Source organism: Mobula birostris, chromosome 2, assembly GCF_030028105.1.
Source record: "Mobula birostris isolate sMobBir1 chromosome 2, sMobBir1.hap1, whole genome shotgun sequence".
NCBI classification, from domain to species: Eukaryota; Metazoa; Chordata; class Chondrichthyes; order Myliobatiformes; family Myliobatidae; genus Mobula; species Mobula birostris.
In genome coordinates, this window is record NC_092371.1 from 113,472,607 (window position 1) to 113,498,762 (window position 26,156).

A 26,156-nucleotide genomic window follows, 5' to 3' on the forward strand; every position below is an offset into this window, starting at 1 on the left:
CTGTGTGAAAGTCCAGACAAAGAGCACACTAATCTCCTGCCAATCTGCAGTGGTTTAGCAAAGGAAGAGTTCTCAACAGGGTGTTTGAGCTGAAAGGTAAATTTCAGGAGTATTTTCAAGAAAATAGTAGGCCAGATTTTGCTGAGTGCTTTGAAGATGAAGAATGGCTGCAGAAGCTAGCCCACTTAGCAGGCATTTTTCAACATATGAACTACTTGAACCAGTCTCTGCAAGGCCCTGGAGAAAATGTTTTGATTTCAAGTGACAAGATTCTTGGGTTTAAAAGGAAACTGAACCTTTGGAAAAATCATGTTGCAAAAGGAATATTGAAATGCTTCCACTGCTGCTTGGGCTTGAGAGTGAGGAAGGATATCAGAAAGTCTCGACTCTTATTGAAAACCACCTGGAAGAACTGCAGAACAAAACTGAATGGTATTTTTCCTCCCTACAACATCAGTCTCCTGAACCAGCATGGATAATTTCACTCACCTCAATGCTGAATTGACTCCACAACCTATAGACTCACTTTTAAGGACTCTACAACTCATGTTTTCAGTATTAAACATTTACTTTTTTTAAAATTGTTGGCACAAATTGTCCTCGTTTGCACATTGGATGTTTGTTAGTCTTTGTTATGTATAGTTTTTCATAACCCCTATCGTATTTATTTATTTTCATGTAAATGCCTGCAAGCAAATGAATCTTAAAGTAGTATCTGGTAACATACTGTATATGCACTTTGATAATAAATTTATTTGAACTTTGTAATGTTTCTAGTTAGAAGAAAAGTTATTTATCCCTTAAATGATGTGAAAGGCTCACAGAATCAGTGAACAGTGACCAGGAGCAAGAAACAATATTTACATCACCCATCCTGACCACCTCAGAGGACTGAGAGCTGTTTGAAATAATTACAGCTTTAAATTTTCAGGTTTTAGTCCTGGTTTGGTACAGAAGAGTGTTCACACTATTGAGTATTTTCATTATTGAAGAGATCCAAACATTTCAATCTTGATTAAATGTAACTATACTGAAATTGGGAATAGCAACATAGCAGCTTTAAAATCATTTTATTAAAATTCACTGCTACCTATCAAGTGGTCAAATCATGCTACTGGCCAGCATACCCTACTGATAAATGTGATAGGTGAGTATGTGCATCTTGAAAGCAGCATTCTTAAAAGCAAATGAATAAAAGTTTAAATTCTGAATGTATTGCTAGCTCAGAGTTCAAGCAGAAGGGAAAAATAATTTTTCAAGCAGGACATCTCAGCTTTTTTTTCCCCAAATTTAAAGAAAAAAATCAAAAAAATTACATGTCTTAATTCAAACCCTAATGCAATAGGCATGCATAAAAAAGTTGGATTCAGGTAACACAGCACACATACCTACAGACAGGCAAACTTGTGTCCTCCTTAGTACCTTCATTGCACTTGCCTCTGAAATTCAGTATATGATTGTTTTCCACTTTACCCAAATAATTTTAAATTTTAGGCCTACTCTTCTGAATTGTGTTTTTTTAAGTTCCTCCATCTTTAAAAACTCGTTTGTCAAATAAAGCTTGTAGTCGTACCTTTCGCCATAATTCTGTACTATGATTCATTTAACATGTCTCTGAATTTTTGTACAATTATTCCTTAATAAATCAAACTGTTACCACTGCTATTATTATATTTTTTCAACTGAGTAATACCAGAAGAATGTAAAAACTGTAAGATTTACTTCTTGTAATCGGAGTATTCCTCGTATATAAAATTAGTTATATATAGTCAAAAGTTAATTTACGTAAAAATTACATTTTTGCTTGATTATTCCAAAAAATTATGTAAATTAAATTACTGTATGTCAAGCTCTGGTTTTACGGTTGGTGATCAGCAAAACAATAAAAAAATCACGAGCAATCAATATATCTTATCAACAGCGCTTTAAACGAATACAGTTTCCAAAATAAATGTTATTAAGGCTGGGGCCCTTGGCCCGAATCAAACGAGTACAGTACAAGGAGTGTAAACACAGGCAGTTACGACGCATTTACAAACCAGAAACAAACACTGGTTTGTGCAGCACGTGAATCAAGCAAGCCAGAAATAGGATTGTTTTTATATAAAGAGAACTTGTGTACCAGCAGCAACATCAGCATCCCCACGAGAACGGCATTAAATTCTTACCCATCTTTTCTCTTTGCTTTATAAACATGACCATAGGTCCCACGACCCACTTTGCAACCTTCATATTCAAACAGATCTTCTACTTTCTCTCGCTCCGCTGCCAGTTTCGTTTTAAAATCGTAATCCATGGTTGTCACTCCATCAATATGTAAACAATTTACGCTTTCAGGAAGGGGGATTTCTTACAAAAGAAAAGGAAATGGGTGTCAGTTATTTAGTTTTAGGCATTGATCGTTTCCTCATTTCGTGTTTTGGTCTCTTCCAACAAGTTCGCACGGCGACATTTACTGTACGTTTGTTATGTTGACGTTCGCAGCATACAAATGGCGATCCGCCGAGCATGTCGGAGCTTGTAGTTCCGCTTGACTACGAACCTGCCTTTCTGAGGCAGACACAAACTACATCTCCCATCATGCAGCGCTGCGGATGGCGGATATGTTTCTCGGTGCCTTAACATTAGTCCAAGGAGAGCGAGCGGGCGAAAGGCAACTTCGTGTGTCTTCTCCCCCCCCCCCGCTTAAGTTAGAACTATTACTCGAGATGGATACGAGTGGAGATAATGGTTATTCTGCAAAGATTCTGTAATACAAATTTGGAAAATAAGTTCTTGCTTTTCTCGCTATCCCACGGGTAGTCTTGGAAACATTGATTGATCTAAGACTAGCCAATCACGTTTTTTAAATAAAAAAGAGCCAGTGTAATTTATGGGGAGAGAACCGGGCCCGGATTTTTTTTTTGTCATTTTTTTTTCCCCTCAGCACCAGTGCAGCTCAAGCGTCACGAGCGTCTTTTTCTCTTCCAACGGTTTGGCGCGGCTCGAGCCAGCGCTCTTCGCCGTTGCTGACATCACAGGCGCCCATTGTGTTCCAGGCGGGGAGAAGGTGGGCGGGGCCGGCAGCCGGGTTGGGGGGGAGGGGCTGGGTGCGGCCAGCGTGGGTATAAAACTGGCCGCGGCTGCGCATGATGCCATTCACAGTATGGCCGGCGATATTAGCTAGCGGTCGCTCAAAGCACTTCTCTGTCAAAAAGGGATTGGCCTTAAGTTAAACAAGTTAAAGAGAAATAATTAATTAAAATCGTACTGCTAAGACCCCCCCCAACGGAAACAGAGCAATTGAAACTAACTTATTGTAATTAAGCTTTCTAAACAAAAGGAGGGAAAAAAAGAAAAAAATCCTAAAAAGTTATTTTTTTTTGTTTTCATTTCGTGCGATTTGTTTCACGATGGAAAACGGTGCACACTTTTTCGAAGGGACTGAGAAGCTGTTGGAGGTGTGGTTTTCTCGGCAGGATCAGTGCAAGGGATCGGGAGACCTTCGGACAATTCCAAGGTATTGAATGAGGGGAAAAAAAATGTTCATTATGGCGTCGTGCAGGCGGTTGTTGCGATGGTAGGAATCCGAGTAAAAGACGTCGCTGTCACGTTTAAACGAGGAACTATCGGCCCCGAGAAAGAAATACTCCCAACTGACCCGGACTTTCGGCACTATTATATTCCCTGTATTGTGATGATTCAGAAATTATTTTTTCCCCAACGGAAACTACAAACCGAAGGTTGGGTCAGAAGGTGGGCCACATGGCAAGCCTCGGTTCATAGTATAAAGTTAATACCTCCCTGGTTTGAGCGCTGTTTCCTCACTCTCCCACGCTTCTCAGTATGGATTATAGTAATTCAACGTCAGGAAGAAACTAAGGTTAAAATTTCTGAATTGGGAGGTGGGGAGAAGAAATAATGGCTCGGCCGCCAAGCAACAAGTCCGCATTCCGGGTGTCAAAAGACCGACTTATTTGGACTGGTGTTGAAGTATACATTTTTTTTTAATAACATCGGCTAGTTTACCCCAGCGCGGGGGCGATTTGTCTAGGCTGACAGGTGGTGGTGTGTAATTGCGCCGAGAGCCAGGGCTCGGCAATGCACGTGTACATGGCTGCTGACTGAAGGGAATGGAGGCTGTTCTTCTCCGGGCTGCCTCCATTAACCGAGTTTTGTCAACCAGTCCACACGCCTCTGGGAAATTTTGCATCTTGCGTCCTCAGACTGCTGTGGGTGGAGGTGGGGCTGCTTTCTCGATATGAAAAAATGGTTGGTTTGAGAAACGCCCGGCCATCTCCAGTCAGTAACGCAAAGGGTGTTCAGCGCTCGACCGACCTCGTTATTCGGCACCTTTCGTTCCCGCACTTTGAAACACATCCAACCACGGATGACTATTTCCCCCTCCCCCATCAGAGTGCCCGCCATAATCTACTATTTTCCCTTGCAAAAAGAATGCCTACATACTTCCCGCCCCTGTAATGTACTTTGACCGATTAATCAGCAGCAGCTCCTCTGAAGCTTTTCATCTCAACAACCCCCCCCCCCCCAATTACAATGCAACCGCTTTGTTTTCTCCACTAAAAGGCATTTTGTGCTACTCGCAGTTTGACTTGTGCTGAACGAGCATTTCATTCGGACGTTTTTTTTTTTGGCGGGCTCGGCGTGTTGAGGCTGATCCGCCGACTCCGCTTCCCCGCTGTTGACCGACTTCCATTCTGGCCCTCAACAACTCGAGCAACAGGGTATGAGGGGAGAGTGGAAGTTGCGATGATTTCAAGTGCCCTCTTTTCGATTCCTCGTGCCTTTCGCGCCTTGAATCGGAGTTTGCGGTACAGGTTAAAAATCTCGATTTAAATCGCCTCGGTCTAAATTTGTTCTTTTGACCCCCCCCCCCGGTTGTTTCGCTTTTTTAACATTCGCATTTCTCTTGAGCTTGAGGTTTTAGATCCCCTAGTAATGTACCTATAGCTTCCTTGTGTTAAAGGAGACGCCATTGTTGCGAAGGCGAATGAATACTTGAGTCCTGAGAGCTATCTGTCGATCAACGCACTGCCGCAGTGCTCAGCTCTTGCAGCTTTTTGGCTGCCACGCATAGCGCCTTCTCATGGTGCTGCGTTTAGTTTACGGTCAACTCGTTTGAGGTTTATCTTAGGAAAAGTAGACAAAAGTGAGAGACGAGATTTTGGGTTTTGAAACGATTGAAGAGTTAGAATGTAACTAAAGCCCTTGTAAAGTTCGGATTTCGATGTACTAATACATCCCAGAAAAGCTCACAATAGATTGAAATGCTGGTGGAGTTTCAAGTTACTGGTTAAAATGAAGCCTTCAAATGTTTTATCTATGGGCACTATTTAAAGCATTGCATAATCATCACTGCGCAGGAAAGAGATCAGACATCCCCTCGTCCCTGCTCCTTGTAGAGCAATCCAGTGACATGGTATCTGAGCTAATTCTGGGGGTTTCTAATAACCCTGTAAAGAGAGTGTCACGCAAAAATAATTTGATGGGGTAACTTTCTGCCTGAAAGGTGTCAGGAATTAAAATTCAATTATTTTAAATGTTTATCAGAAAGAACACTGCCATTCTTCCCTCCGATCTGTGGCTCTCCTATGGGGTGACTGGTGATCTTTGCATCCAGCTACCCATGTGAAATCAGTTTAATGTCTCTGCCAAAAGACAAAGGAGTCACATGAATAGAACTAATTCAGCAGATCCCAGAGCCTGTCTTGATGGACAAAGCTCCACATGTTGCTTTAATTGTTAGGACAATGTATTTGGTTAGTTCTAGATAAACACCACTGAGCCAAAAATCTGTTATAATGGGTTATTGTTTTGCATTTAGACTCAGCAGTTCTGAACTAGGAGGAGAATATAATCAGTAATGTATCTACCATCTCATTGGTATTTGCTGAGTTTGCCTTTTGTATTTTCCTTGAAAGGGAGCGAACTCTTACTCTTGTGCCTTTCTGCCCAAGTTAAAGTAAACAAGGTGCTGCAATGGAAATTTTCATTTTCCTTCTCCTTCTCCTCCCCCCCCAAAAAAAAAGAAACTGAGCACCAGCTAAAAATCTGTAGTTATACCATTGGCTTTCATTTGGCTCTTGCAAAGTCATATAATTGCTTAGTTCATTCTTCGGCAGCGCTGTTAGACCAAAGTGGTTTTGGCATTATTTTCATAGGCTGTTTTGTAATCTTGGAGTTGGGGAAACTGGTTACAGGCATGTCAAACAGGTATGGAAAACTATTCATCCACATCTAATAATTTTTGCAGCTCTTACACAAAAAAATAAGCTGACATTCTAATAGTGAGGGATGCGCTTCGTAAATGTTTAGATGAGGTACTAAACCAAAACTCTGCCCTTAAGTGGACATTGATATCTTAACACTATTTTGAAGAGCAAGGAGTTGCCCTGAGCAACATTTGTCTCAATCACATCGGTCATTAAAGACATGTTTTGTCATCAGATATTCTGTATGGGAACTTGCTGCTGCTTTAATCAAATAATGCCTACATTTTGAATGTACTTGACTAAAGTATCTTGGAACATTCTGACCCTATTTAAACTGTTATTTAAATACTGTGCCTTTTTTTTTTATATAGCTAGGTTCACCACTCATAGTGATAGAGCTATACAGCACAGAAAAACAGGGTTTTCACCAAACTTGTTCCAACCATAAACATGAGGATGTTTTGGGCCAAGACCCTTCGTCAGGACTAACTGAAAGAAGAGCTAGTAAGAGATTTGAAAGTGAGAGGGGGAGATCTGAAATGATAGGAGAAGACAGGAGGGGGAGGAGCTGGATAGTTGATTGGCAAAAGGGATATGAAAAGATCATGGGACAGGAGGCCTAGGGAGAAAGAAAAGGTGGAGGGGGGAAGCCCAGAGGATGGACAAGGGGTATAGTGAGAGGGACACAGGGAGGAAAAACATGCTTTGTTCCAACCACGTTGTCCAAATGAGCTAGTCCTATTTGCCTATATTTAGCCCATATTTGTGTGTGGCTCCTGATGTATATTTACTTACAGTTAGCTATAGAAGCTTTTCATTCCAATATGTTTTGACCCACTTGCCATATTCATTCTGGGACGAATCAATTTATATTTCCACCTTCAGAATGAAGTCCTAGAAAATAACGAACTTATCTGTTGTACTACATCTTATAAGCAGTAATGATTCATATTTATATGGTATCTTTTCTGAAGGAAGAAGTATAGTGCTTGAGTGAAAATATAAGTAAACATAGTTTCTCATGCAGTACACAGTATTTGTTCATTTTAACCAGATTTACCATTTTATTTAATAATGCTGTGAAAAATCATCCATCCAATTAACCAGATACTGATTATGCTCTCTCCCAAATGCTGACGCTTTGTGAGGCACTGGTGAGCCCTCACTTTGAAGTATTGTGAGCAGTTTTGGAACCTTTATCTAAGAAAGGGTGTGCTGACACTGGAAAGCATGCAGAGAATTCACAAAAATGATTCCGGGAATGAAAAGCTTGTATGAGGAGTGTTTGGCATTGGGCCTGTACTTACTGGAGTTTAGGAGGAGAACTCATTGAAACCTACCGAATGTTAAAAGGCCTTGATGGACTGGATGTGGAGAGGGAGTCTAGGACCAGAGGGTAAAACCTTTGAATAGAGGGTTGTCAATTTAGAATGGAGATAAGGAGGAATTTCTTTAGCCAGAGGGTAGTGAATCTGGAATTCATTGCTACAGGTGGCTGTGGAGGCCAAGTTATTTGTTGTGTTTAAGGTGGAGGTCGATAGATTCTTGGTAAGTCAGGCGTGAAAAGTTACAGGGAGAAGGCAGGAGAATGGATTGAGAGAAATGGATCAATTACAATGGAAATTGTGAAGATGTGCCAAATGGCCTAAATCTGCTCCTATATTTTATGGTCTTGTGAAATTTACAACAATGCCTTATTGGTCTAAGCTTGAAGTCAGACAGCCAACCTTGACCTTACAATTTAGAACAGTGCTATTACTGAATTATTTCTTTTCCAGCTAGTCATTTCTGGCATTTTAAGGGGGATAGCTGCTCTAGTTAACTTGTATTCTTGAAAAGATATTGTCTTTTGTAACATTGATATAAGGAATAATTAATGACTTGCTGATATTATCCATTTGATTCAAACCAGTATCACACTTAATAACTTAGTGAAGTAAATTTCTAGAAAAATATTATCAAAGTACATGTATGTCACCATATACAACCCTGAGAGTCATTTTCTTGTGGGCATACTCAATAAATTCAATGACCATAATAGAATCAGAGAAAATGCACCATCAGTATGGACAAGCAGTGTGTGAGATAACAAATTACAAATACAAAAAGAAAGAAAAGTAATAATAAATATCGAGAGCATGAGATTACGACTCCTTTAAAGTGAGTCCATAGGTTGTTGGAACAATTCATTGATGCGGCAAGTGAAGTTGAATGAAGCTATCTGCTCTGACTCGACCCTGATGTTTGAGGGGTAATAACTGTTCCTGAATCTGGTGGTGTGCAACCTTAATTCCTGTTCCTCCACTTTGAAGGCAACAGTGAAGTGAGCATGACTTGGGTGGTTGAGGTCCTTGATGTGTCAACGTGTAGATATGCACAAATTACTACAGAATCAAAATCTGTTTAATGTATTTTGTGAAATTTGTTTTGTGTTGGCAGTGCTATGTAATACATAAATACCTAATGTACCTAATAAAGTGGCCACAGGAGTAAACCTCAGTTTGAACTTCCACTTCAAGGTTCAAGGTGTTGTGCATTCAGAGATGCTTTTCTGCACACCACTGTTGTAATGCATAGTTATTTGAGTTTCTGTTATCTTCCTGTCAGCTTGAACCAGTCTGGGCAATCTCCTCTGACCTCTCATTACCAAGACCGAAGTCAAAACTGCCGCTCACTGGACATTTTGCAGTTTTCGCATCATTGTCTGCAAATTCTAGAGACTGTTGTTTATGAAATTCCCAGGAGATCAGCATTTTCTGAGATACCCAAACCACTCTGTCTGGCACCAACTATCATTCCACGGTCAGTCACTTAGAACACATTTTTTTCCCCATTCATATGTTTGGTCTGAACAATTGAATGTCTTGACCATGGCTGCATGATTGGCTGATTCATATTTGCTTTGACAAGCAGGTGTACCTAATAAAGTGGCCACTGAGTGAATGTATGGAGTGTAAAAATAGTGTGATTGTGTTCATGGGTTCATTGCCCATTCAGGATTCTGATGGCAGAGAGAAAGTAATTGTTCCTAAAACATTGAGTGTGTCTTCAGGCTCCTGTATCCCTGGTAGTAATGAAAAGGGGGGCATGTCCTGAGTGGTGATGATGGATATTGCCTTTTGAAGGTGTCGTCAGTGGTGGGGAGGCTCGTGCCCATGGTGGAGCCGGCTGAATTTACAACCCCCTGCAGCTTCTGTGTAGTAGCCCCTCCATACCAGATGATGATACAACCACATAGAATGCCCTCCATGGAATTTTAAAAATAATGTTTAGTCCTGTGACCTACTGGATGCTCATTTGATTCTGTGGTTAACAGGATTAAATTAACTTTGTTTTGGGAATTACTTGGAATTGTTTGTGAGCCAGTACAGCATTCCTGTTGCAAGTAGTCTTCGGTACCCTTATTTCATACAATTTTCTTGCTCTCTTTGAAGTGGTGAATAGAAGTGAGCCACCTTTTTGAATGCAGAATTACATAATTTTACATGGGGAGAGGACAGAGAAAACCGCCTTTAAAGAGACCCACTTGAAATTGCCTTCAATTTGCATATCTGGGACCAGATTTGAATTGCCTATCTCACCGACCTTCCTCACCCTCAAGTCTGGCAGCATAATTTGTGACTGGCATTCAGGTAATGTAGTACAAAGGTCCCTTGAAGCTGGCCTGATAGCTGGCTACGGTGGAAGTGGGCTTTCCCAGCTGTGGAAATTGCCAGTGAATTTTTCTGGTTTGAATTACTTTTATAAGCTGGACAGAGAAATATTAAAATTGAGGCTACATAAATGTGCTATTAAAATTAACATTTCCCGTATGAGATAAAATCACAATTAATTATGAAGATTGGATAAGAGCCAAGTGGTGATTCTCTATTGTGGAGTGAAATTTCAGTAAGACTGGATACTGGCATTTCTCTCGTCACAATGAGGGGTGAAGCAAGCTAATATAGCTTTCTGAATCTGCTTAAGTCTGAGACACCGGTTTAATTGCCTGTCGTCCAAAATTTAAAGCTTGCTTTAGTTTCAATGGAAGTTTGGAGCTTGCTGGTAAAAGTCAGTGTGATCTATCCTCTTGTAACGATTTTGAAAACATTTCCACAGTTGCTACACTATAAAATTTGATATGCAGATAGAAAATGGTAGCAGTAGTAGTGGTATGGGTCCTCCAGGTAACAGTGCCTAATTTATGGGCAGCCTGTACACACAAATGGACAGTTAGTAGTGTGACAGGATACATGTGGATAGCTTTTCAACTTCCTGCAGGGCTGCAGGCATCTTCTGCTGAATAGAAGTGGGACATTTCTGTGCACTTTCTCTCCTTATTCCCTTGCCTGAGCTTCAATGATTGGGGGCTGGATTGAGTTGAGGCAGAGCTGGGAGCACTGAGTAGACTCACTGAATTGATGAGGTTATATGGTGGTCACTCTTCTCATGACTGTTCGCCTTCCCATCACAGTTGCTGCTTTGATCTTCTCGTACTGTTCTTGTCATTTCCAACAAACAATTTGGATTGCAAGCTCGTCAGGAATGGATGTCTGTCATAACCAGAGGATTGCCTATACATATACAAAATGAATCTCAAAGTACAGTTTTTATGTCTGAGGTTATTTAAACATAATGGAATACATGTTTACATAGATTGGAAAGGTTTAAAGGGAAATGGGACTAGCTCAAGGAGACAGGTTTGGTGGGCATGGATGAGTTTGGCCAAATGGCCTGGTCCTGTGCTCTATAACTGTTATATGAGGGGATTTGAGTGTCTCTGTGAGTAATGAAAAGATGAAATTGGGAGATCAGTGATCAATACTAAAATTTGCTGAACATTGGCTTGTACATGTTTGAAAGCCATAGCAGGTTTTGAGACAGCGGTAATGCTGACAAATCAAGTGTTGAAGTCTTATTTTTATCTTTAGATTTGATTCAGGATAATGTATTGTGTTGAATCAGCGTGGATAAAATTAACCTGTTATAGTGAGTAGAAGATTGAATGTAAAAGGATGAAAATTATTTTAAGTGCAAGAATGGCCAGCTAATGACTGAAGTACAAGTGAAGGTGCATGGTGTTATTGTCCATAATGTAATACAAATATACACTATAAATTATAAAATTGCTTCTGTTTACTCACCAATTTCTGTTGCACAATAGAGTATCTTTTGTTTTTCCTAAAACTGTGCACAAGTTATAGGAGAAATATTCGCAAGGATTGACAATGAAAAATAGTCGTCAATAAATTGATCAATGCTGATGTAAAGATAGCAAATCATGAAGTAAGATTGTTTTAGCTATATAAATTAAGTTTGTGGGAGATTCCCCTTGCTCTATTTTGAAGCAATCTTATCCAAAGCTTTATTCAGTTTTTGATGAATTTTTTAATAAATTTGAAATACTGCCCTATTGGGGATTGAGAAAGCATTATTAACTACAGTGCTTTTGTGTTTTGGGAAATTATGCACACTGTGCTCAAGCACTCCGTGTTTCTACAGTGCCAAGGAAAGCTGCTTTGCACTGTCAGCTCTTAAGTCCATGGTTTTGGGAGAATCTGAAATCTGAATTTAAACTTTAATGAAGTTTTTTTATTCATTCTCAGGATATCGACATCCCTGACGAAGCTGGCATTTATTGCCCATCCCTAGTTGCCCTTCAGAAGGTAGTGGTGGGTCGCCGCCTTGAACTGCTACAGTCCATGTGATGAAGGTGCTCCCACAAAGCTGTTGGGTTTAAAAGACTGGGCTATTCAGTGGTTGGGTGGAGAGGATCCAGTAACTTTTTAATTTTTTATTTGATATAGGATAGAATTTCTTTGGGGAATCTTAGTTTCATTAAAACTTCAGAAGTTTCATCAAAAGCTCATTGCCAGTTGTAAGGAGAGCACCATAAGAATTACTGATACAGAAATTCAGTTTAACAATTAAAATGTTTTTTGTGAATCCTTTTATTTAATATGGTGAACTGTTAATGTGATAGTACTATAGTTCAGCTTTTTAAAATGAATAATTATGCTTAATTTCTTTTCCTTTGGCTTTTGACCTGTGATTCATTAGATGCCAATAGGCTACAGATGTGCTTAATAGTTGCAGCAAGGAAGTACATTCATGTCATCTTTTCAGGATGCTAAAATTGAACTGTTTAAAGCAAAAGTGTGTCACTGACAAGTTTGAATAAAGATTATTATAACCATTGGCTAGGTGATTCATTTTCTCAGCTGAGATTCTGTGCTTAGTCTTAACTTAAAACCTGAGTGTGTCCCAAGATCAAAGCAAGAAAGGCATCATTACTCAGATTTGTAACCTGAGCTTGACAATTTACATGCATTCCACATTAACTTGATTTTTTTAAGGCAAATTAAAAATTTGCTGATAGCAAATGAGACTATAGCTGTTGAAACATATTACTTATCGCTTCTCACTATGCAGAAACTTAGCAAAAAATTGGTAGCCAAATTTGTCTAACCCCTTCCTCACCTTCATTTTCCACAAATTCCATTTCTACTCTAGGTGCATAACGGGTCTGGTCTTCCCAAATACTCTGGCTTTAAAGTATCAGGTGCCAGCAGCCTTTGAACATTTGAAAGCTTGACTGTATCCAAAATTTATGTTTAAGAAAATATCAAACATGAAATTGAAGGTGGGGGACATGCTAATTGGACTATTCCTATGTGATCACTAAAGACTGGATTAAAGGACATGGCTGGTTCTGTAATGATATTCAATTTATAGGTACTGGATAACACCAGCAAACAGCACTTTCAATAATACTAGGAAATTAAAAGTACTGGGGAGAGGTTGCCAGATTTTTTACCAGCCTTGGCTATTCAAGGATATGAAGTAAAATCCTACTATGCCAATTAGGGAATTTAAATTTATGTAATAAATCTGCATTATAAATTATTGTATCATAAGATCACCAGATGTTTCTAAAAAAGATGGAAAGGAAAGTATCTACCATCCTTGCTTGGTCTGTCTGTATGCAACTCCAGGGTCACCAGTGTAGATGGCTTTTAGCCTGCAAGCTGTGTGGGGACCAGCCTGGATGGTCAATAAATGCTGATCATTCCCGTGTCTGCCAAGATCATTTAATTGATTTTTGTTTTCCCAGAGTAAAGCATTCAAGTAATTTTGAAGTGCCATGGAATTGTAATTTGTGCAAATTAAACAGCATAATCATGAGTGCTCTTGATCTGTATTTAGTTGGTGGATTTTTAATAATTTCTGCTTCAGTTATTTTCTGATAGATCTTTAAATACTCAGCTAACACCCGTCATTATTGATAGATAATGCGTGTTCCTATTTGATGAAGATTGGGTGGTGATAAATAGCTCTTTCAGTAAGATACTAGTATGTAGTAAATAAATTGCAAGAAGTATGACTGCTGTCTCTGCAAAACCAGCATCTGCTGGAGAGCAGAAAAATTGAGAACAATATTTAATAAAATAAAATCATAAAGCTAGATTTTTGTTTTTGTTTAACATTACTATTAAATTAGAATGTTTGTACCAGCCCAAGATTTAATTGTGTAACTCTGGATTAAATAAATTTAGGTACATTTTGCAAATGTAAACAAAGTAAAACCAGTCAGGACACCTCGAAGTATTGTTGCCACTTGTAAAAGTTACTTTATACGAACTTTGAGTTTTGATTCTGATAATTGCAATGATGTACATCAGGTTGAACTTTTTTGGCATTTAACACTTGGTATATGTTGGAATATCTATTTCTGGGGAAATGAATACCGCAAAGGCATTCTCTTTAATTGCATAAAGTAGTTAGGTGCTTATAATTTGTATCTAAAGGTGTAAACATGGAAGAAAATTTTCATCTTTCATGTGCTGTTCTTTTAATTCACTTCGCAAAGAATACCTTTCCATTTTGTATTTATGGGTGCAAAGAAATAACTTGTTGCTTAAAAAAAGTAATGTGAAAAATTGTTGCCTTTTAAGGTCCAAATTTGGATTTCATGTACTATCCAAGTTAGATACTTCTAGATGTTTGGGGAAAAACAGTAGCTGTTCACCAGGTTTTTTTTTTCCATTCTTGGTATTATATAGTTTTACTAGTGTGTTTTTTGAAGGAAAGCAACTGATTCAGCGACAATGGGGCAATAAGTATTAATTGCAAAGATGTGATACTTTCCAATATGGAAGATCAAGAAGGTGCAAGATTTAAAATGCTTGAAATTGTAAAGTGATTATAAAAGCTAATGCAATCTGTTCAATGGAAAAAATGGTGGAAGCACTTTCCTCAAAGCCTTTGAAACTGAGCCAAAATGAACTGATTATTGTCATTGCAAGGTATTGAGGTTTATGGAACTTAGGTATTTAGATGAAGGTGAGATCTGAGCTGGCCACAATGACATAAGTGTCTGCCCATATTTCTGTGCTAATGTCATTTTAACATTGTACGTTTTTGAATCAATAATTTGCTTTTTGATGCTCTCCTGATTAAACTCACATGAACATATTCATTTTTAAAAAAATACTACTTACAATTGTGGCATTTCCATTAACATGAAGCATGAATAGAAATAAACAATCCATAGAAATAAACATCAAGCATCTAACATTGGTGGTGTTGATGTCCTGCTTTCAGTTTAATGTGCCCTATTAAACAGCATCAAGACTACCAACACCACCAGTTTTGATTTAGTTTTGCTGCAGAGACTAACTTGATATAAAGATCTGGGTGTTCTTGTATGCAAGCCACTAAAAGCCAGTGAGCAGGTGCATCAGCAGTGTAGTTTGGAAGGAAAATGTGGTGAATTCCATTTAATTGCTCTATTGGTTAATCAAGTTAGCCACTTATTTGGGATGACTCTTGAAGTGAAATTAACCAAGATTCTTTGTTTATTGGGGACACTATGCTGCCGATTGGGACAAGGGGCTATTGCTGAACAATTTCTAACTAGTGTTAGTCACATGAATTTATGTGGCCTTTAGACACTACACCCTGATTAGAGTGAATAGTTTTTAAATAGCATTATTTGTGTGCACTTGTGTTCAAAAAGCAGTGATTTTTGCCACTGGTAGTTGACGAGAAATAAGTAGTATGACAAATTGGAATTTCAAGCTTTCGGGCTACAGATGCAAGGAATGGGTGAGAGTGAAAATGAAACTATTTCACTACTAGTTAGAAACTACAAAAAATGAGGGTATTGACAATCATCTTGAATATTATGATGAAAATGAAGATTTGGAGGATGCACTTTTTAACTATTTCCATGAAACTTTGGCTATTTGGAGCAGCCCCTTAATTGGGCCAAAATATACTGATCCCAATATGTGCCAATTAACCAGAATCCACTGTATTTGGGTACACAGTAAAGATGTCTTAATGTGATTTGTTAGGGGTGTGGCAAGATTTCTCTCCCAGATGTGTACACTTAGGCCTGCTTGCCTGAAATACTTGATGTAGGAGTGCATTGAGGACATACTGGAGTGATGTGTTTACCATATGAGGAGAGACTATGTAGATTGTAGGGAAGATCATCCAGAAGCTTAAATTCTCATAGGATCCACAAGGCTTGTTCCAAAGATGTTTCACCTCATTGAGAAGTTTAGAATTGAGTCATTTTCAAAATAAAGGGTGGGCCTTTTTAAACAAAAAAATAATTTATTTAATCTTTGGAATTCTTTACTTTGGAGGATTGTAGAGGCTTGATCACTAAATTCATTCAAATGATTGGTGGGTTTCTGGATATTAAGGTTAATGGGGATACTGTTGAAAAATGCCACCAGGGTAGCATATTTTGATAAATGGCTGAAGAGCCAAATGGGCTATTGCTGCTGTTCCTTGTATTTGAATTATACCTGGACTTCATGTTAAATTAAGAAATTATACAAACAGATAAATTAATGTGATTAAAATTTACATAATGTGGAACTTTAGAAAGTTTTTGGCAAGATCTGGCCATTTGGCCCAACAAAGTTTACCAAATTGCTATTCAGGAATGTTTGTTATTTAGAAATTTATTTCTGCTGGGGGAGGGATAGGACTGGAGGGGGAAATAAAGACTAGAAGGGGGCCAAGCATGAACTTCAGAAGCAGTTCTATTGGAGAGGACCTTTGGCCTTTCTGTAAATGGTATTTACAGAATACCATTTACAGAAATGTTCAAAGACTTATGGGACAAATTGTCAGTCTCAAATTGGTAGTTTTGCCATTAAACGCAGCATTTGGTTAAATATCATCCAAGGTGATGAAAGGAGTCTGTTTTTACAGTAGTCCTTGGGTCAAATTTATCCTTGTGTTGGTTTTTGTCCATACATCAGAAAATCATTCAAAACCATTCCTCCTCAGTTTTGTAACTAGCAAAAATGCTCAATACTGCTAAGAGTAAGTGGTGGTGGGATGGGGGGGGGAGAGAGACTTTGTAGGAAAGAATGAATGTACATATATCAAACTTTAATATAGCAGATCATTTGTCTCCAGGTCACACAGTCAGAAGCCCAGAGACTATGAAAATAAGTGACAATTGTAAGGGGAAGAGTAGGCTTATAGGTTTTATTAGCCTTTATCCCATTTTTTACAGAGCCCTGGTGTGATCTATAGCTATGTAGCACTTGGTGAAATCTCAGCTTTGTAATTGCTGTACCAAATGTTGAATTACTGAAGCATTCTGATTTATGTGGAATGCACAATTAGTTAGATTTTGGTAGCACAGTTGTAGTGCTGAAAGTAAACAGCTTTCAAATATGAATTTGTAAATTTCAGAATCAAAACTGATCTGAATATTTTTAAACCTAAGACAGCAGAGAAAGTTAACATCTCAGTTTTGAAGACCCTTTGTCAGACTTTATTTATTTTGATTTACTAACATTTTTTATGAAGGTGATCAGTTTTTACAAATTAATACATAATTATTGCACCCCCTTGACCATAGTGACCCAAATTTTGGGATTGCCACATTCCAGGAAAATCCATCAGAGTGATGTACTAACATGACTTCATATGAGTAGAAATTATTTTGAAACCCAGTGTTTCAAAACCAAGTTGTGTATGCTAAGTTGTTGTCAACAAGAGTTTGAGTGCAGGGGTGGCAATCGGTTTTCAAAGCTTTATGTGCACTGGTGAAGGGTAGTATGTCTGGAAGCTGCCCAGAGTGCATCATATGATCAAGCTTACTCATGATCTCCTCAAGAAAGAGGAACTAGTGATGAAATCATAACAAATAAACAATGAAAACATATAAACCATATTACTAAAGTGATGTCCATTTTAAGGGTTCGTACATTGTTCTGTTTATGTTGAACAGTGTAAATTCTTCATGTAACAAAAGGAAACACTTGGCAGAGGAGGTAAAACATAAATCTGAGAAGAGTAAATCAGATTTGCGTAGAACTATTATGGATGGCTACAGTATCTGCATCTGCCTGTGACATTTTGTACTGAAGAGAAGGCTTCTGCTCAAACTGCTTGTGTAAATTTTAACTATGGAATGCTTAGTTTGAAATGTAACATGTTTTGGCATGTGAAATGTATTGGGGACTGATTTGTGTAATGTAAAAATTATCATTTAATGTTATTTAAGGCTAATAAAAACTACTTCTTCTTCCAGGTTTGAGTGGGACAAGCTGTTGGAAAATGTGCATTGTTTGATCATAAGTGTGACAAAGACAGACAGGCAGGAAGCCTATATACTCAGGTATTTGGTGTTTTTTAATATTTGGAGCAGATTTTTGAGCAAGTTTTCTGTAGTTTTTTAATATATTGAACACCGTTTCATTTGAGTACTGTTTTGAAATTGAAGGTTATAGGTAGAGTAGGCTATAGGAAACCTCCCTGTTGTTAGAGGTATATAAAAATAAGATGTGCCTATTTAGAGTAAGAGCTAAATAATTTAGACGAATCTGAGGGGTCCTTTTTCACCCAGAGTACTTGAGTAGTGGAGTTTGTTGATCTCTTTTGAGGTTTCTAGATGAACACTTAAATTGTGTAAGGCAAGTTCTAGAAGGTAGGATTAATACAAATGTTCATTAGTGGGTGTAAATGTGGGCTGAATGGCCTGTTTCCTTGCAGTATCACTTCAGTGTTGTCAATTCTGTCTCAGCATGATGGAGCAGCTCTGACTGATAATCTCTTCACAATTATGTTCTTGAGTTCAGAAAAAATGTTTGGCATGTTGAACTATTAGTAATACCTAGGAACTCATTCTTCTAGGATGTAGTCTAAGCTTTAGAAATACATTGGAAAGTATAAAATAGTTATATCTGAGTCAGTTCTTCCTATTTGTAAAAAATTTGCATTGCAATTCGTTGATACCATGAGTGCTGCAATTGTTAGAGGAGAATTTGGTGCGCCCAGAATTTAATGGTACAATTAAATATGATTTGTGTTTAGTGTTTATAAGCAATTATAGGCTTTTAATATTGGTTTTCATTTGTATTTTGTGTATCTGTCATAATTGGGGTGTGGGCATTTTGATTATTAGTGGTATTTGTAATACCTATTTGTAATTGCTCGGCACAAACAGTTCCCTGTTTTCATCTGTTTAAGAACTTCTGATTTTTTTTTTTCAGTGGTGTTGGAGAATTGGGGGAATGTTCAGTTGTGTGCCATCTCAGAGTATAAAGCAGCTCTTCCCGAAGCCTTGTAAATCCTTTTGTTTCAGATGCCTTTACAGATCCACTTTGCTATAACTAAACCAAATTTTCACCATTAGGGTAGGGCAATCCAAGCTCTAATCATTTTGCTGTGTCTAATATAAGTGCTTTTGGGACTTAAATTCATTCTATGTTACCTGTTTCCTGATCCCATATGTAGGAGTATTCCAGTCTGTATTCATGATTTTAAATACCTCAATTAGATCTGTTTGCCCTCTTCTCTTCTAGGCAGAACAACCTTGATTTTTCAGTCTGTACATGTACCTAACATTTTTGTTATTTGAATTATTCCAGTAAATCTCTTGTGCCGGCTTTCTAATTCCTTTATATCTTTCCAAAAGACTGATGCAAAGTATTTTATCAATGTTCATTGTGATCTTTTTTGCTCTCATTATAAAACTAGATGTACTATTTTTAACCACTCCATCACATTCACAGAGCTATGTAATGTGCATGGTTTGTTAGGTCACTGAGGTGCACCTGCTTGTTAATGCAATTCTCTAATCGACCAATCGTGTGGCAGCAGCTCAATGCATAAACCATGCAGCTGTTGTCGAGGTTCAGCTGCTGTTTGGACCAAACATCAGAGTGGGGAAGAAATGTGATCTAAGTGATCGTGGAATGATTGGTGCCAGACAGAACGGTTTGAGTATCTCAAGCTGCTGATCTCTTGGGATTTTCAAGCAGAAGTCTGCAGTTGACAGAGAATGTTGTGAAAAATAAAAACACAAAATGACCAATGGGCAGCAGTTTTGTGGGCGAAAATGCCTTGTTAATGAGAGATCAGAGGAGGATGGCCAAGCTGTTTCAAGCTGACAGGAAGGTGACAGCAACTCCAATAGCTATGCATTACAACAATGATATGCAGAATGCCATCTTTGAACACAATATGTCAAATCCTGAAATGGATGGGCTACAGCAGCAGAAGACCATGAACATGCTTTGTTAGCCTCTTTATTAGGTACAAGTCATACCTAATACTGAGTGTATACTCCCACATCTCTGAAAGTTCTAGAATTTAGATCAATTAAGTGAATGCACCCCCTCCCCAGCTGATAGGCCCACCCCTATTAGAATTATTTGAAATAAAGGAATTTTTTTCCCATTTACAGCGTGGTTAAGCCTTTGTAATTCTCAATTCAGGACTGTGATGGCTCAATCAACCATTGATAGTATTCAAAGTGGCAATCGATCATTTTCTAATTAAAGGAATCAAATGAAGTGCATATAGGGTGGGAATATGTTGAAGATCTTGTTGAATGGTGGGGCACCTTGGAGATACTGCATAGCCATCACCGTTGTTATATATTGTGCCCTGTGTACCCAGATTTGGAATTCCATAGAAACCACACGGCAGCATTTTCTAATTGCTGAATGAACGATTTTCTTTCTTGAACAAAGAACTATCAGGTTACCTGGAAATTACTTTCAACTATTTCATGCTGGTCTTTAACTGAATAGTTATCCAAGTAAGTGGTTATTTTGAGAACTTGACCCACACCTAAATTGGTCTATAATTACTAGGTTTATTCCTCTACCATTTCAACATGGTGTAACGTTTCCTGGTTTCTGGGTACCACCCCTGAATGTATGCAACCCAGCTCATGTTCATACTCCCATTGAAAGCTTTTTGCAAGACATTGACTCTTTCCTCGTGCTCTTTTTGTCTTTCTCTCATGTACTCTCTTGCACACTCATAGAGATAACACATGCGTGCCCACTCTTTCCCCCAAGTCCTCCTTTACATCCCTTCTGAACATTGTCAGGAGTCTGGCATCAGCTATTTGATCTTTTTTTCTGCTTTGATTTTTTTTGTCATCCAGATAACTGATTTTACCTAACCTTCACTAGGAAAGTATAGCATGTGTGAGCTTAAACAATCCACCCTAAATCCTCCTCTTGTTCATTTAATTTTGCTTGCCAAGTTAACTCCAAAACTGTTTTCATCCCTAACATGTACAACTGACTTTTTCTGATTTTTGCATTCAAAAATAGAAGTTTGAATCTTGATTCGGATGTACAATTAACTGCAGTCAGGACTAATTAAAGTAATTGTTTGCAGTGCCGATTGATTTGAATCTTGTATTTTCCTAGTCTGTCAGGCTTGTTTACTAACTGGCAGTGGGGTTGCAAATGCCACTTTTGCATGCTGAAAATTTCCGATGTATAATTAATTATCTGGTTATGAATCATATATGTTGTCCAGTAATGCAGAGTAACGGGTGAAATAGGTTTGAAACCTTCCTTTCCAGCATTTTTCTGCTCGGCAGTTAGTTAGGAAATCAAGTGTCAGGAGTGTTTATTTGGTTGGAGTATGACACTTAACTTTTTTGACCTAAAACGATGAAAGGTCTTAACCTTTGTTTTGAAATACCTCATCACTGGAATCTCAATGTCCTCTTATGACTTTATTAGTTAGTAGATTTTGGCCTCTTATCCAAGAAAGGATATGCAGGCTTGGGAAAGGGTCCAGAGGGGTTAATTTCCAAACCTTTTTGCTTTTTTTTTTGGTTAGTATTACTGGCAACACAATCAGTTCACAGAGATGATTCTGGAATTGAGAGGTTTAACCTATGCGAAGGATTTGATGTCTCAGGGTCTGTACACAATGACGTTCAGAAGGTTGCGGGGGGGGGTCTCATTGAAACTTAGCAAATATTGAAAGATTTCTGTCTTTGTAGGAATATACCAGTCCTCATTGAGATATCAGAACTGGAAAGAGTGAGCAATGTCACCAAAGACACTCGAAAATTTTTACAGAGGTGCTGTGGGGAGCATTCTAACTGGCTGCATCACTCTGGTATGGGGGTGGCTACTGCACAGGATTGGAATAAGCTGCAGTGAGTTGAAACTTAAGTCAACTGCGTCATGCACACTAGCCTCTGTAGTATCTAGTACATCTTCAGAGAGTGGTGCCTCAAAAAGGTGGCGTCCATCATTAAGGATCCCTATCACCCAGGTCATGCCGTGTTCTTGCTACCACCGGTAAGGAGGTACTGAAACCTGAAGGCACACACTCAACAATTCAGGAACAGCTTCTTCCTCTCTGCCATCCGATTTCTAAATATGAATATATATATTTATTTTTACGTGTGTGTGTGTTTGTGTGTGTGTGTGTGTGCGCGCGTGCTTTCTTTCTGTTACGTGTCTTTCTTTCTTTCTATTATGTGTTGCCTTATACTGCTGCTGCAATGACAACAAATTTCACAACGTATGCCAGTGATAGTGATTCTGGAGACTTGGATATTGGGTATTACAGGTTTCCCCCGCCATCCGAAGGTAGAGCGTACCTATGAAACAGTTCGTAAGCGGGAATGTCGTAAAGTGAAGAAGCAATTACCATTTATTTACATGGGAAAAATTTTTGAGCATTCGCAGACCCAAAAAATAACCTACCAAATCATGCCAAATAATACATAAAATCTAAAATAACAGTAACATATAGTAAAAGCAGGAATGATATGATAAATACACAGCCTATATAAAGTAGAAATACTTTTCTACAATCATTCCCGTACTGTCCACCGTAGCGAAAATCTCACACAAGCGCTCTTGGCAGAAACACTCTCTGCAGTAACCTTTAAGCTACGAAGCTGCCAAATCATACCAAATAACACAAAAATACACAACCTATATAAAGTAGAAATAATGTATGTACAGTGTAGTATCACTTACCGGAATCCGGAAGACAGCGCCGAGCACACTGATGATGTTGTGTTAGGGTGAGTCATTGGAGGTTAGGGTGGTGCAGTGGTTCCCAACCTCCAGGCCGTGGACTGATACCGATCCGCAAACTCTGCAGGGGTGCAGCGGTAGCTGGGACGCACCCAGCACATCTTCAAGAAAAAAAGCCGAAATAAACAATCTAATTAATTAGGTGCCACCGGTAAATGTAAATGTCGGCTCAGATCAGAGGCGATTGACGATTGTTATTAATACTAACAAAAATTTAGTTTATGAACACAACTCATTCTTGGCTCTTACAGGAAATAGAAAAATAATGATCAGTTGAGTATCTTTAATGCAATGTATAATGTCAGTATCCACCACAAATTCTGATTTGCATTGGAGTCTGTAGTATAAATTGTCAATTCTAATCTTTTTAAAGAATAACAATGCCATTTTTGAAAGTGGGGTAATATTGAGCTTTGTTTTACAGTGAGAGTAGCATGTTTGTCTCCAAGAGACGTTTCATTTTGAAGACATGTGGTACCACCCTCTTACTGCAAGCACTGGTGCCCCTTTTGGATCTTGCTCGTGAGTACTGCGGCTTTGATTCCATTCAGGTAACTTCAAACTTTGTATCCAGGCTTTGTATCCATGCTAGATTTAACAATAGAATCAATGTTTGATTTAGTTTTAAAATTAGAATCTGAATGTGAAATTTGCTGAAATGTTTCACATTCAGAATTGTATATATCCTGATACTTGCATGCTACATTGAGTTTGCATTTTCAGATTGCCTCCAATCCCCACCCCTACCTTTGGTCCAAAGATGGGTGCTGGTTGGTAAAGGGTGCCAATTTACATGAACAAATTGTTTCTATCAGTGCTTAGAGTCCAAGTGAAGAACAGGCAATGAAGGATCCGGGGGGTAAAAGCATGTCTGTAGTACAGTGTAGCAAAAAGGCTTGGTAATCTCTATTCTGTAAGATCTTGACAGTAACCAGGATTTCTGTTTGAAATACTGCTGACATTGGTAAATTCTCAAAAGGCAGACCATTTTCATTTTAAATGGGTATGTATTATTGATTTGCCGCCTTAAAACCTTCAATTACAAGCAGATTTAAGGGATATATGTTCTGTGCTTATCCAAGGTACCCTTCAAAGAAGGATCTGAAGATGTGGTGACTGCAATGTAATTAGCTGGTACAAATAATTTAAAAGCTGAAAGACAATCTTATTTTGTAACAGGTGAAAATAGTTTACGGATTTTTATACAAAAAAGTTTTAAATATTTTCTTGAATCAGGTGTTTCTATGAAAAGTCAACCTAGCTAGTTGTTGTTTGATAAACCTTATCAAACCTTACAAGGTTACCTCAAAAGGCAGTTAGGACAATATTATCTAAAGACCAGCCAGATGGGGTGATATACAGGGTTTGTTCTCAAGGAAACAAAACTCATTTTAAAAAAAAATTTCAACAGTTCGATAATTATGTGACTACTCTTATCTGCATTTTTATTTCTGTAATGTTGACTAGCAACATTTTGATTCAGTTCATATTTGGAATAAACTTTATGGATGTAAAATGTACTGTTCGGTGATATAACTGGGGCAGATTTAGACCATGACATAGGAGCAGAATTAGGCCATTTGGCCCATCAAGTCTGCTCCGCCATTCAATCATAGCAGATCCTTTCTTCTCTTCTCAGCCTTCTCCCAATTTCTGGGTTCCGATAAAATCTACTCGAACTATTAGTTGATTTCTTCAGCATTAAAGCAAACAAATGATATGCTAAAAGAGTTGGACTTCGATTAGTAACTTTAATGCATTGTATTTTTTCCATTTAATGTAAAGCTTTAGTATATATTCTCTTTTAAATGCAGGATTTCTTCTATTCCCGTAAAAACTTTGTGAAGCCAGCACATCAGGAATACCCACATAGGAACTTTCAGGAGGAAGTGGAATTTCTAGATATGATTTTTCCAAGTAAGTTCAGATCAGCTGAAGTGCAAGTTTCACAGCTTAAAACCTAAATGGTTCTTGGTAATCATATACTTTGCACTTGAGAAAAGGGCTATTGGATACCAATGACTGAAGTGATCAAGAAATCATAGATATGAGAATAATTGAATTTCTTAATGAATTGTTACAGATCACATGTACACAAACAAAGGTGTGATAGAATTAATAAAGCCAGGCTAGGTGGCAGCACCAGTTTATGTATGTGAAGAGAGCAGTGCTTAATATCATGTAATTCTTCCAGTTTTAAGCAGCCACTGTTATTATCAGTGATTCACAAACCATTGATCTCCTTGGATGCAGAATCATGTATACCTAGCCATACCAGTGTGATGCTGTTTCATTTCCCAAACAAATCCTTGGTCGCTGGGTGCTGAAAAGGGAAACAATTGAATTGACCCATGTGTACTGGAAATTTGTATTTGACCCTTCTAGCAAGAAGGGAATTTAAAATCTAAATGAAGGGATCCGTGCCAAACTGTATTCGCTTTATCTTTATATTGTTTCTCACTATAGCTTATTTTGTGCCATTATCTTGTCTCTTCAGAGAGCCATGAACCATTTGTATTTTGAGGGCTGATTGCTTGATGTCAGGTTTCTGAACTGAAGTTAAACAGCAAGTGCTAGAAGTACTTAGGCTGGGCAGCTTCCCTGAGGGACGGGGAAGGTTTCAGCTCATTGATTTTGAACTCAATCCTACTTCATTGAAGATATTTCCATCCCTAGCTTTCCTTCAAGATTTTAAACTCACAGCTACCCCAAGCTGGTTTGTTCTTCCTCTCAGCATGGTAGGTAACTAAATAGGAAAATAACCTTTGGTTTTTGGCATGACTGTGATCTCTTCATTTCTCCACAATGGGCATCACAGATTAAACAGTAATCACATATTGGTCATGTGTAGCATTTCGGGTCTAGCTGTAGCCAGTAAATTTTGCATTTTTCAAATTAAAAAAAAAACTTCACAAAAGAACCATCCCTAATGGCGCTTCTTCATTACCAGATGGGGCAGCCTATTGCATGGGACGTATGAATTCTGATTGCTGGTAAGCTGTTTTTATTATATATTGCTTTTTCTGAATTGTATGTATGGGCATATGATCTAGTTTAAATGCTAAAATTAATAGCTTTCATAATTTTGTTATATAAATAAAATTTTAATTTTGGCACAAGTCAAAGCAAACAGAAGGACAAGACAAGAACAAAATTAGTTAAATTTCACTTTGGCATTTCAGTTAGTAGTTTAGTTCCTTGATTATGAGTGAACACTAGCTTTAGCTGAGTCGTTGCTGTATTGTTATACTTCAGAGCTTCAGTTTAGTTTAATTCTAGTAAATACCAAACCCCAGTTTTGGGTTTTTAAGATCGTTTCAATAGCAACCTAATTGTTGAATGCTCTAAACTCATTTTACAATGTTTACCATTTGTGAAATGTAATATTAATATTGTCATTCATTTGGTTCAGGTATCTTTACACTCTGGATGTGCCAGAGGATAGTGGGATCAAACAGCCAGATCAAACACTCGAGGTTCTGATGAGCGAGCTTGATCCAGCTGCCATGGACCAGTTCTTCATGAAAGATGGTGTTACTGTAAATGATGTCACTCGAGTATGTGTTAAATTGACGTAAAATAGTATGGACTTTAAGAAAATGCACAAGATCTTAAA

The 26,156-nt window shown here is 38.2% G+C and overlaps 2 protein-coding genes across 11 annotated transcripts in view; one reads left to right on the top strand and one right to left on the bottom strand.

The window, feature by feature from the left end:
• The window catches only part of cdk19 (cyclin dependent kinase 19), a 180,537-nt gene extending 178,061 nt beyond the window's left edge, over positions 1-2,476 (bottom strand). For all 8 annotated transcript variants that reach the window (XM_072246488.1, XM_072246478.1, XM_072246469.1 and 5 more), the window contains exon 1: positions 2,169-2,476. In XM_072246488.1, coding sequence (XP_072102589.1) covers positions 2,169-2,296 — 128 coding nt within the window. In that variant the 5' untranslated portion in view covers positions 2,297-2,476. The remainder of the gene's footprint in view (positions 1-2,168) is intronic.
• A 677-nt stretch (positions 2,477-3,153) lies between these two features.
• amd1 (adenosylmethionine decarboxylase 1) overlaps positions 3,154-26,156 on the top strand; it is a 29,385-nt gene continuing 6,382 nt past the window's right edge. The window contains exons 1-7 of one of the 3 annotated variants that reach the window (XM_072246553.1): positions 3,154-3,499; positions 8,820-9,014; positions 17,761-17,847; positions 22,965-23,091; positions 24,355-24,457; positions 25,491-25,533; positions 25,953-26,097. In XM_072246553.1, the coding sequence (XP_072102654.1) occupies positions 3,393-3,499; positions 8,820-9,014; positions 17,761-17,847; positions 22,965-23,091; positions 24,355-24,457; positions 25,491-25,533; positions 25,953-26,097 (807 nt within the window). In that variant the 5' untranslated portion in view covers positions 3,154-3,392. The remainder of the gene's footprint in view (positions 3,500-8,819; positions 9,015-17,760; positions 17,848-22,964; positions 23,092-24,354; positions 24,458-25,490; positions 25,534-25,952; positions 26,098-26,156) is intronic. The other 2 variants (XM_072246559.1, XM_072246570.1) reach the window with 2 other exon arrangements.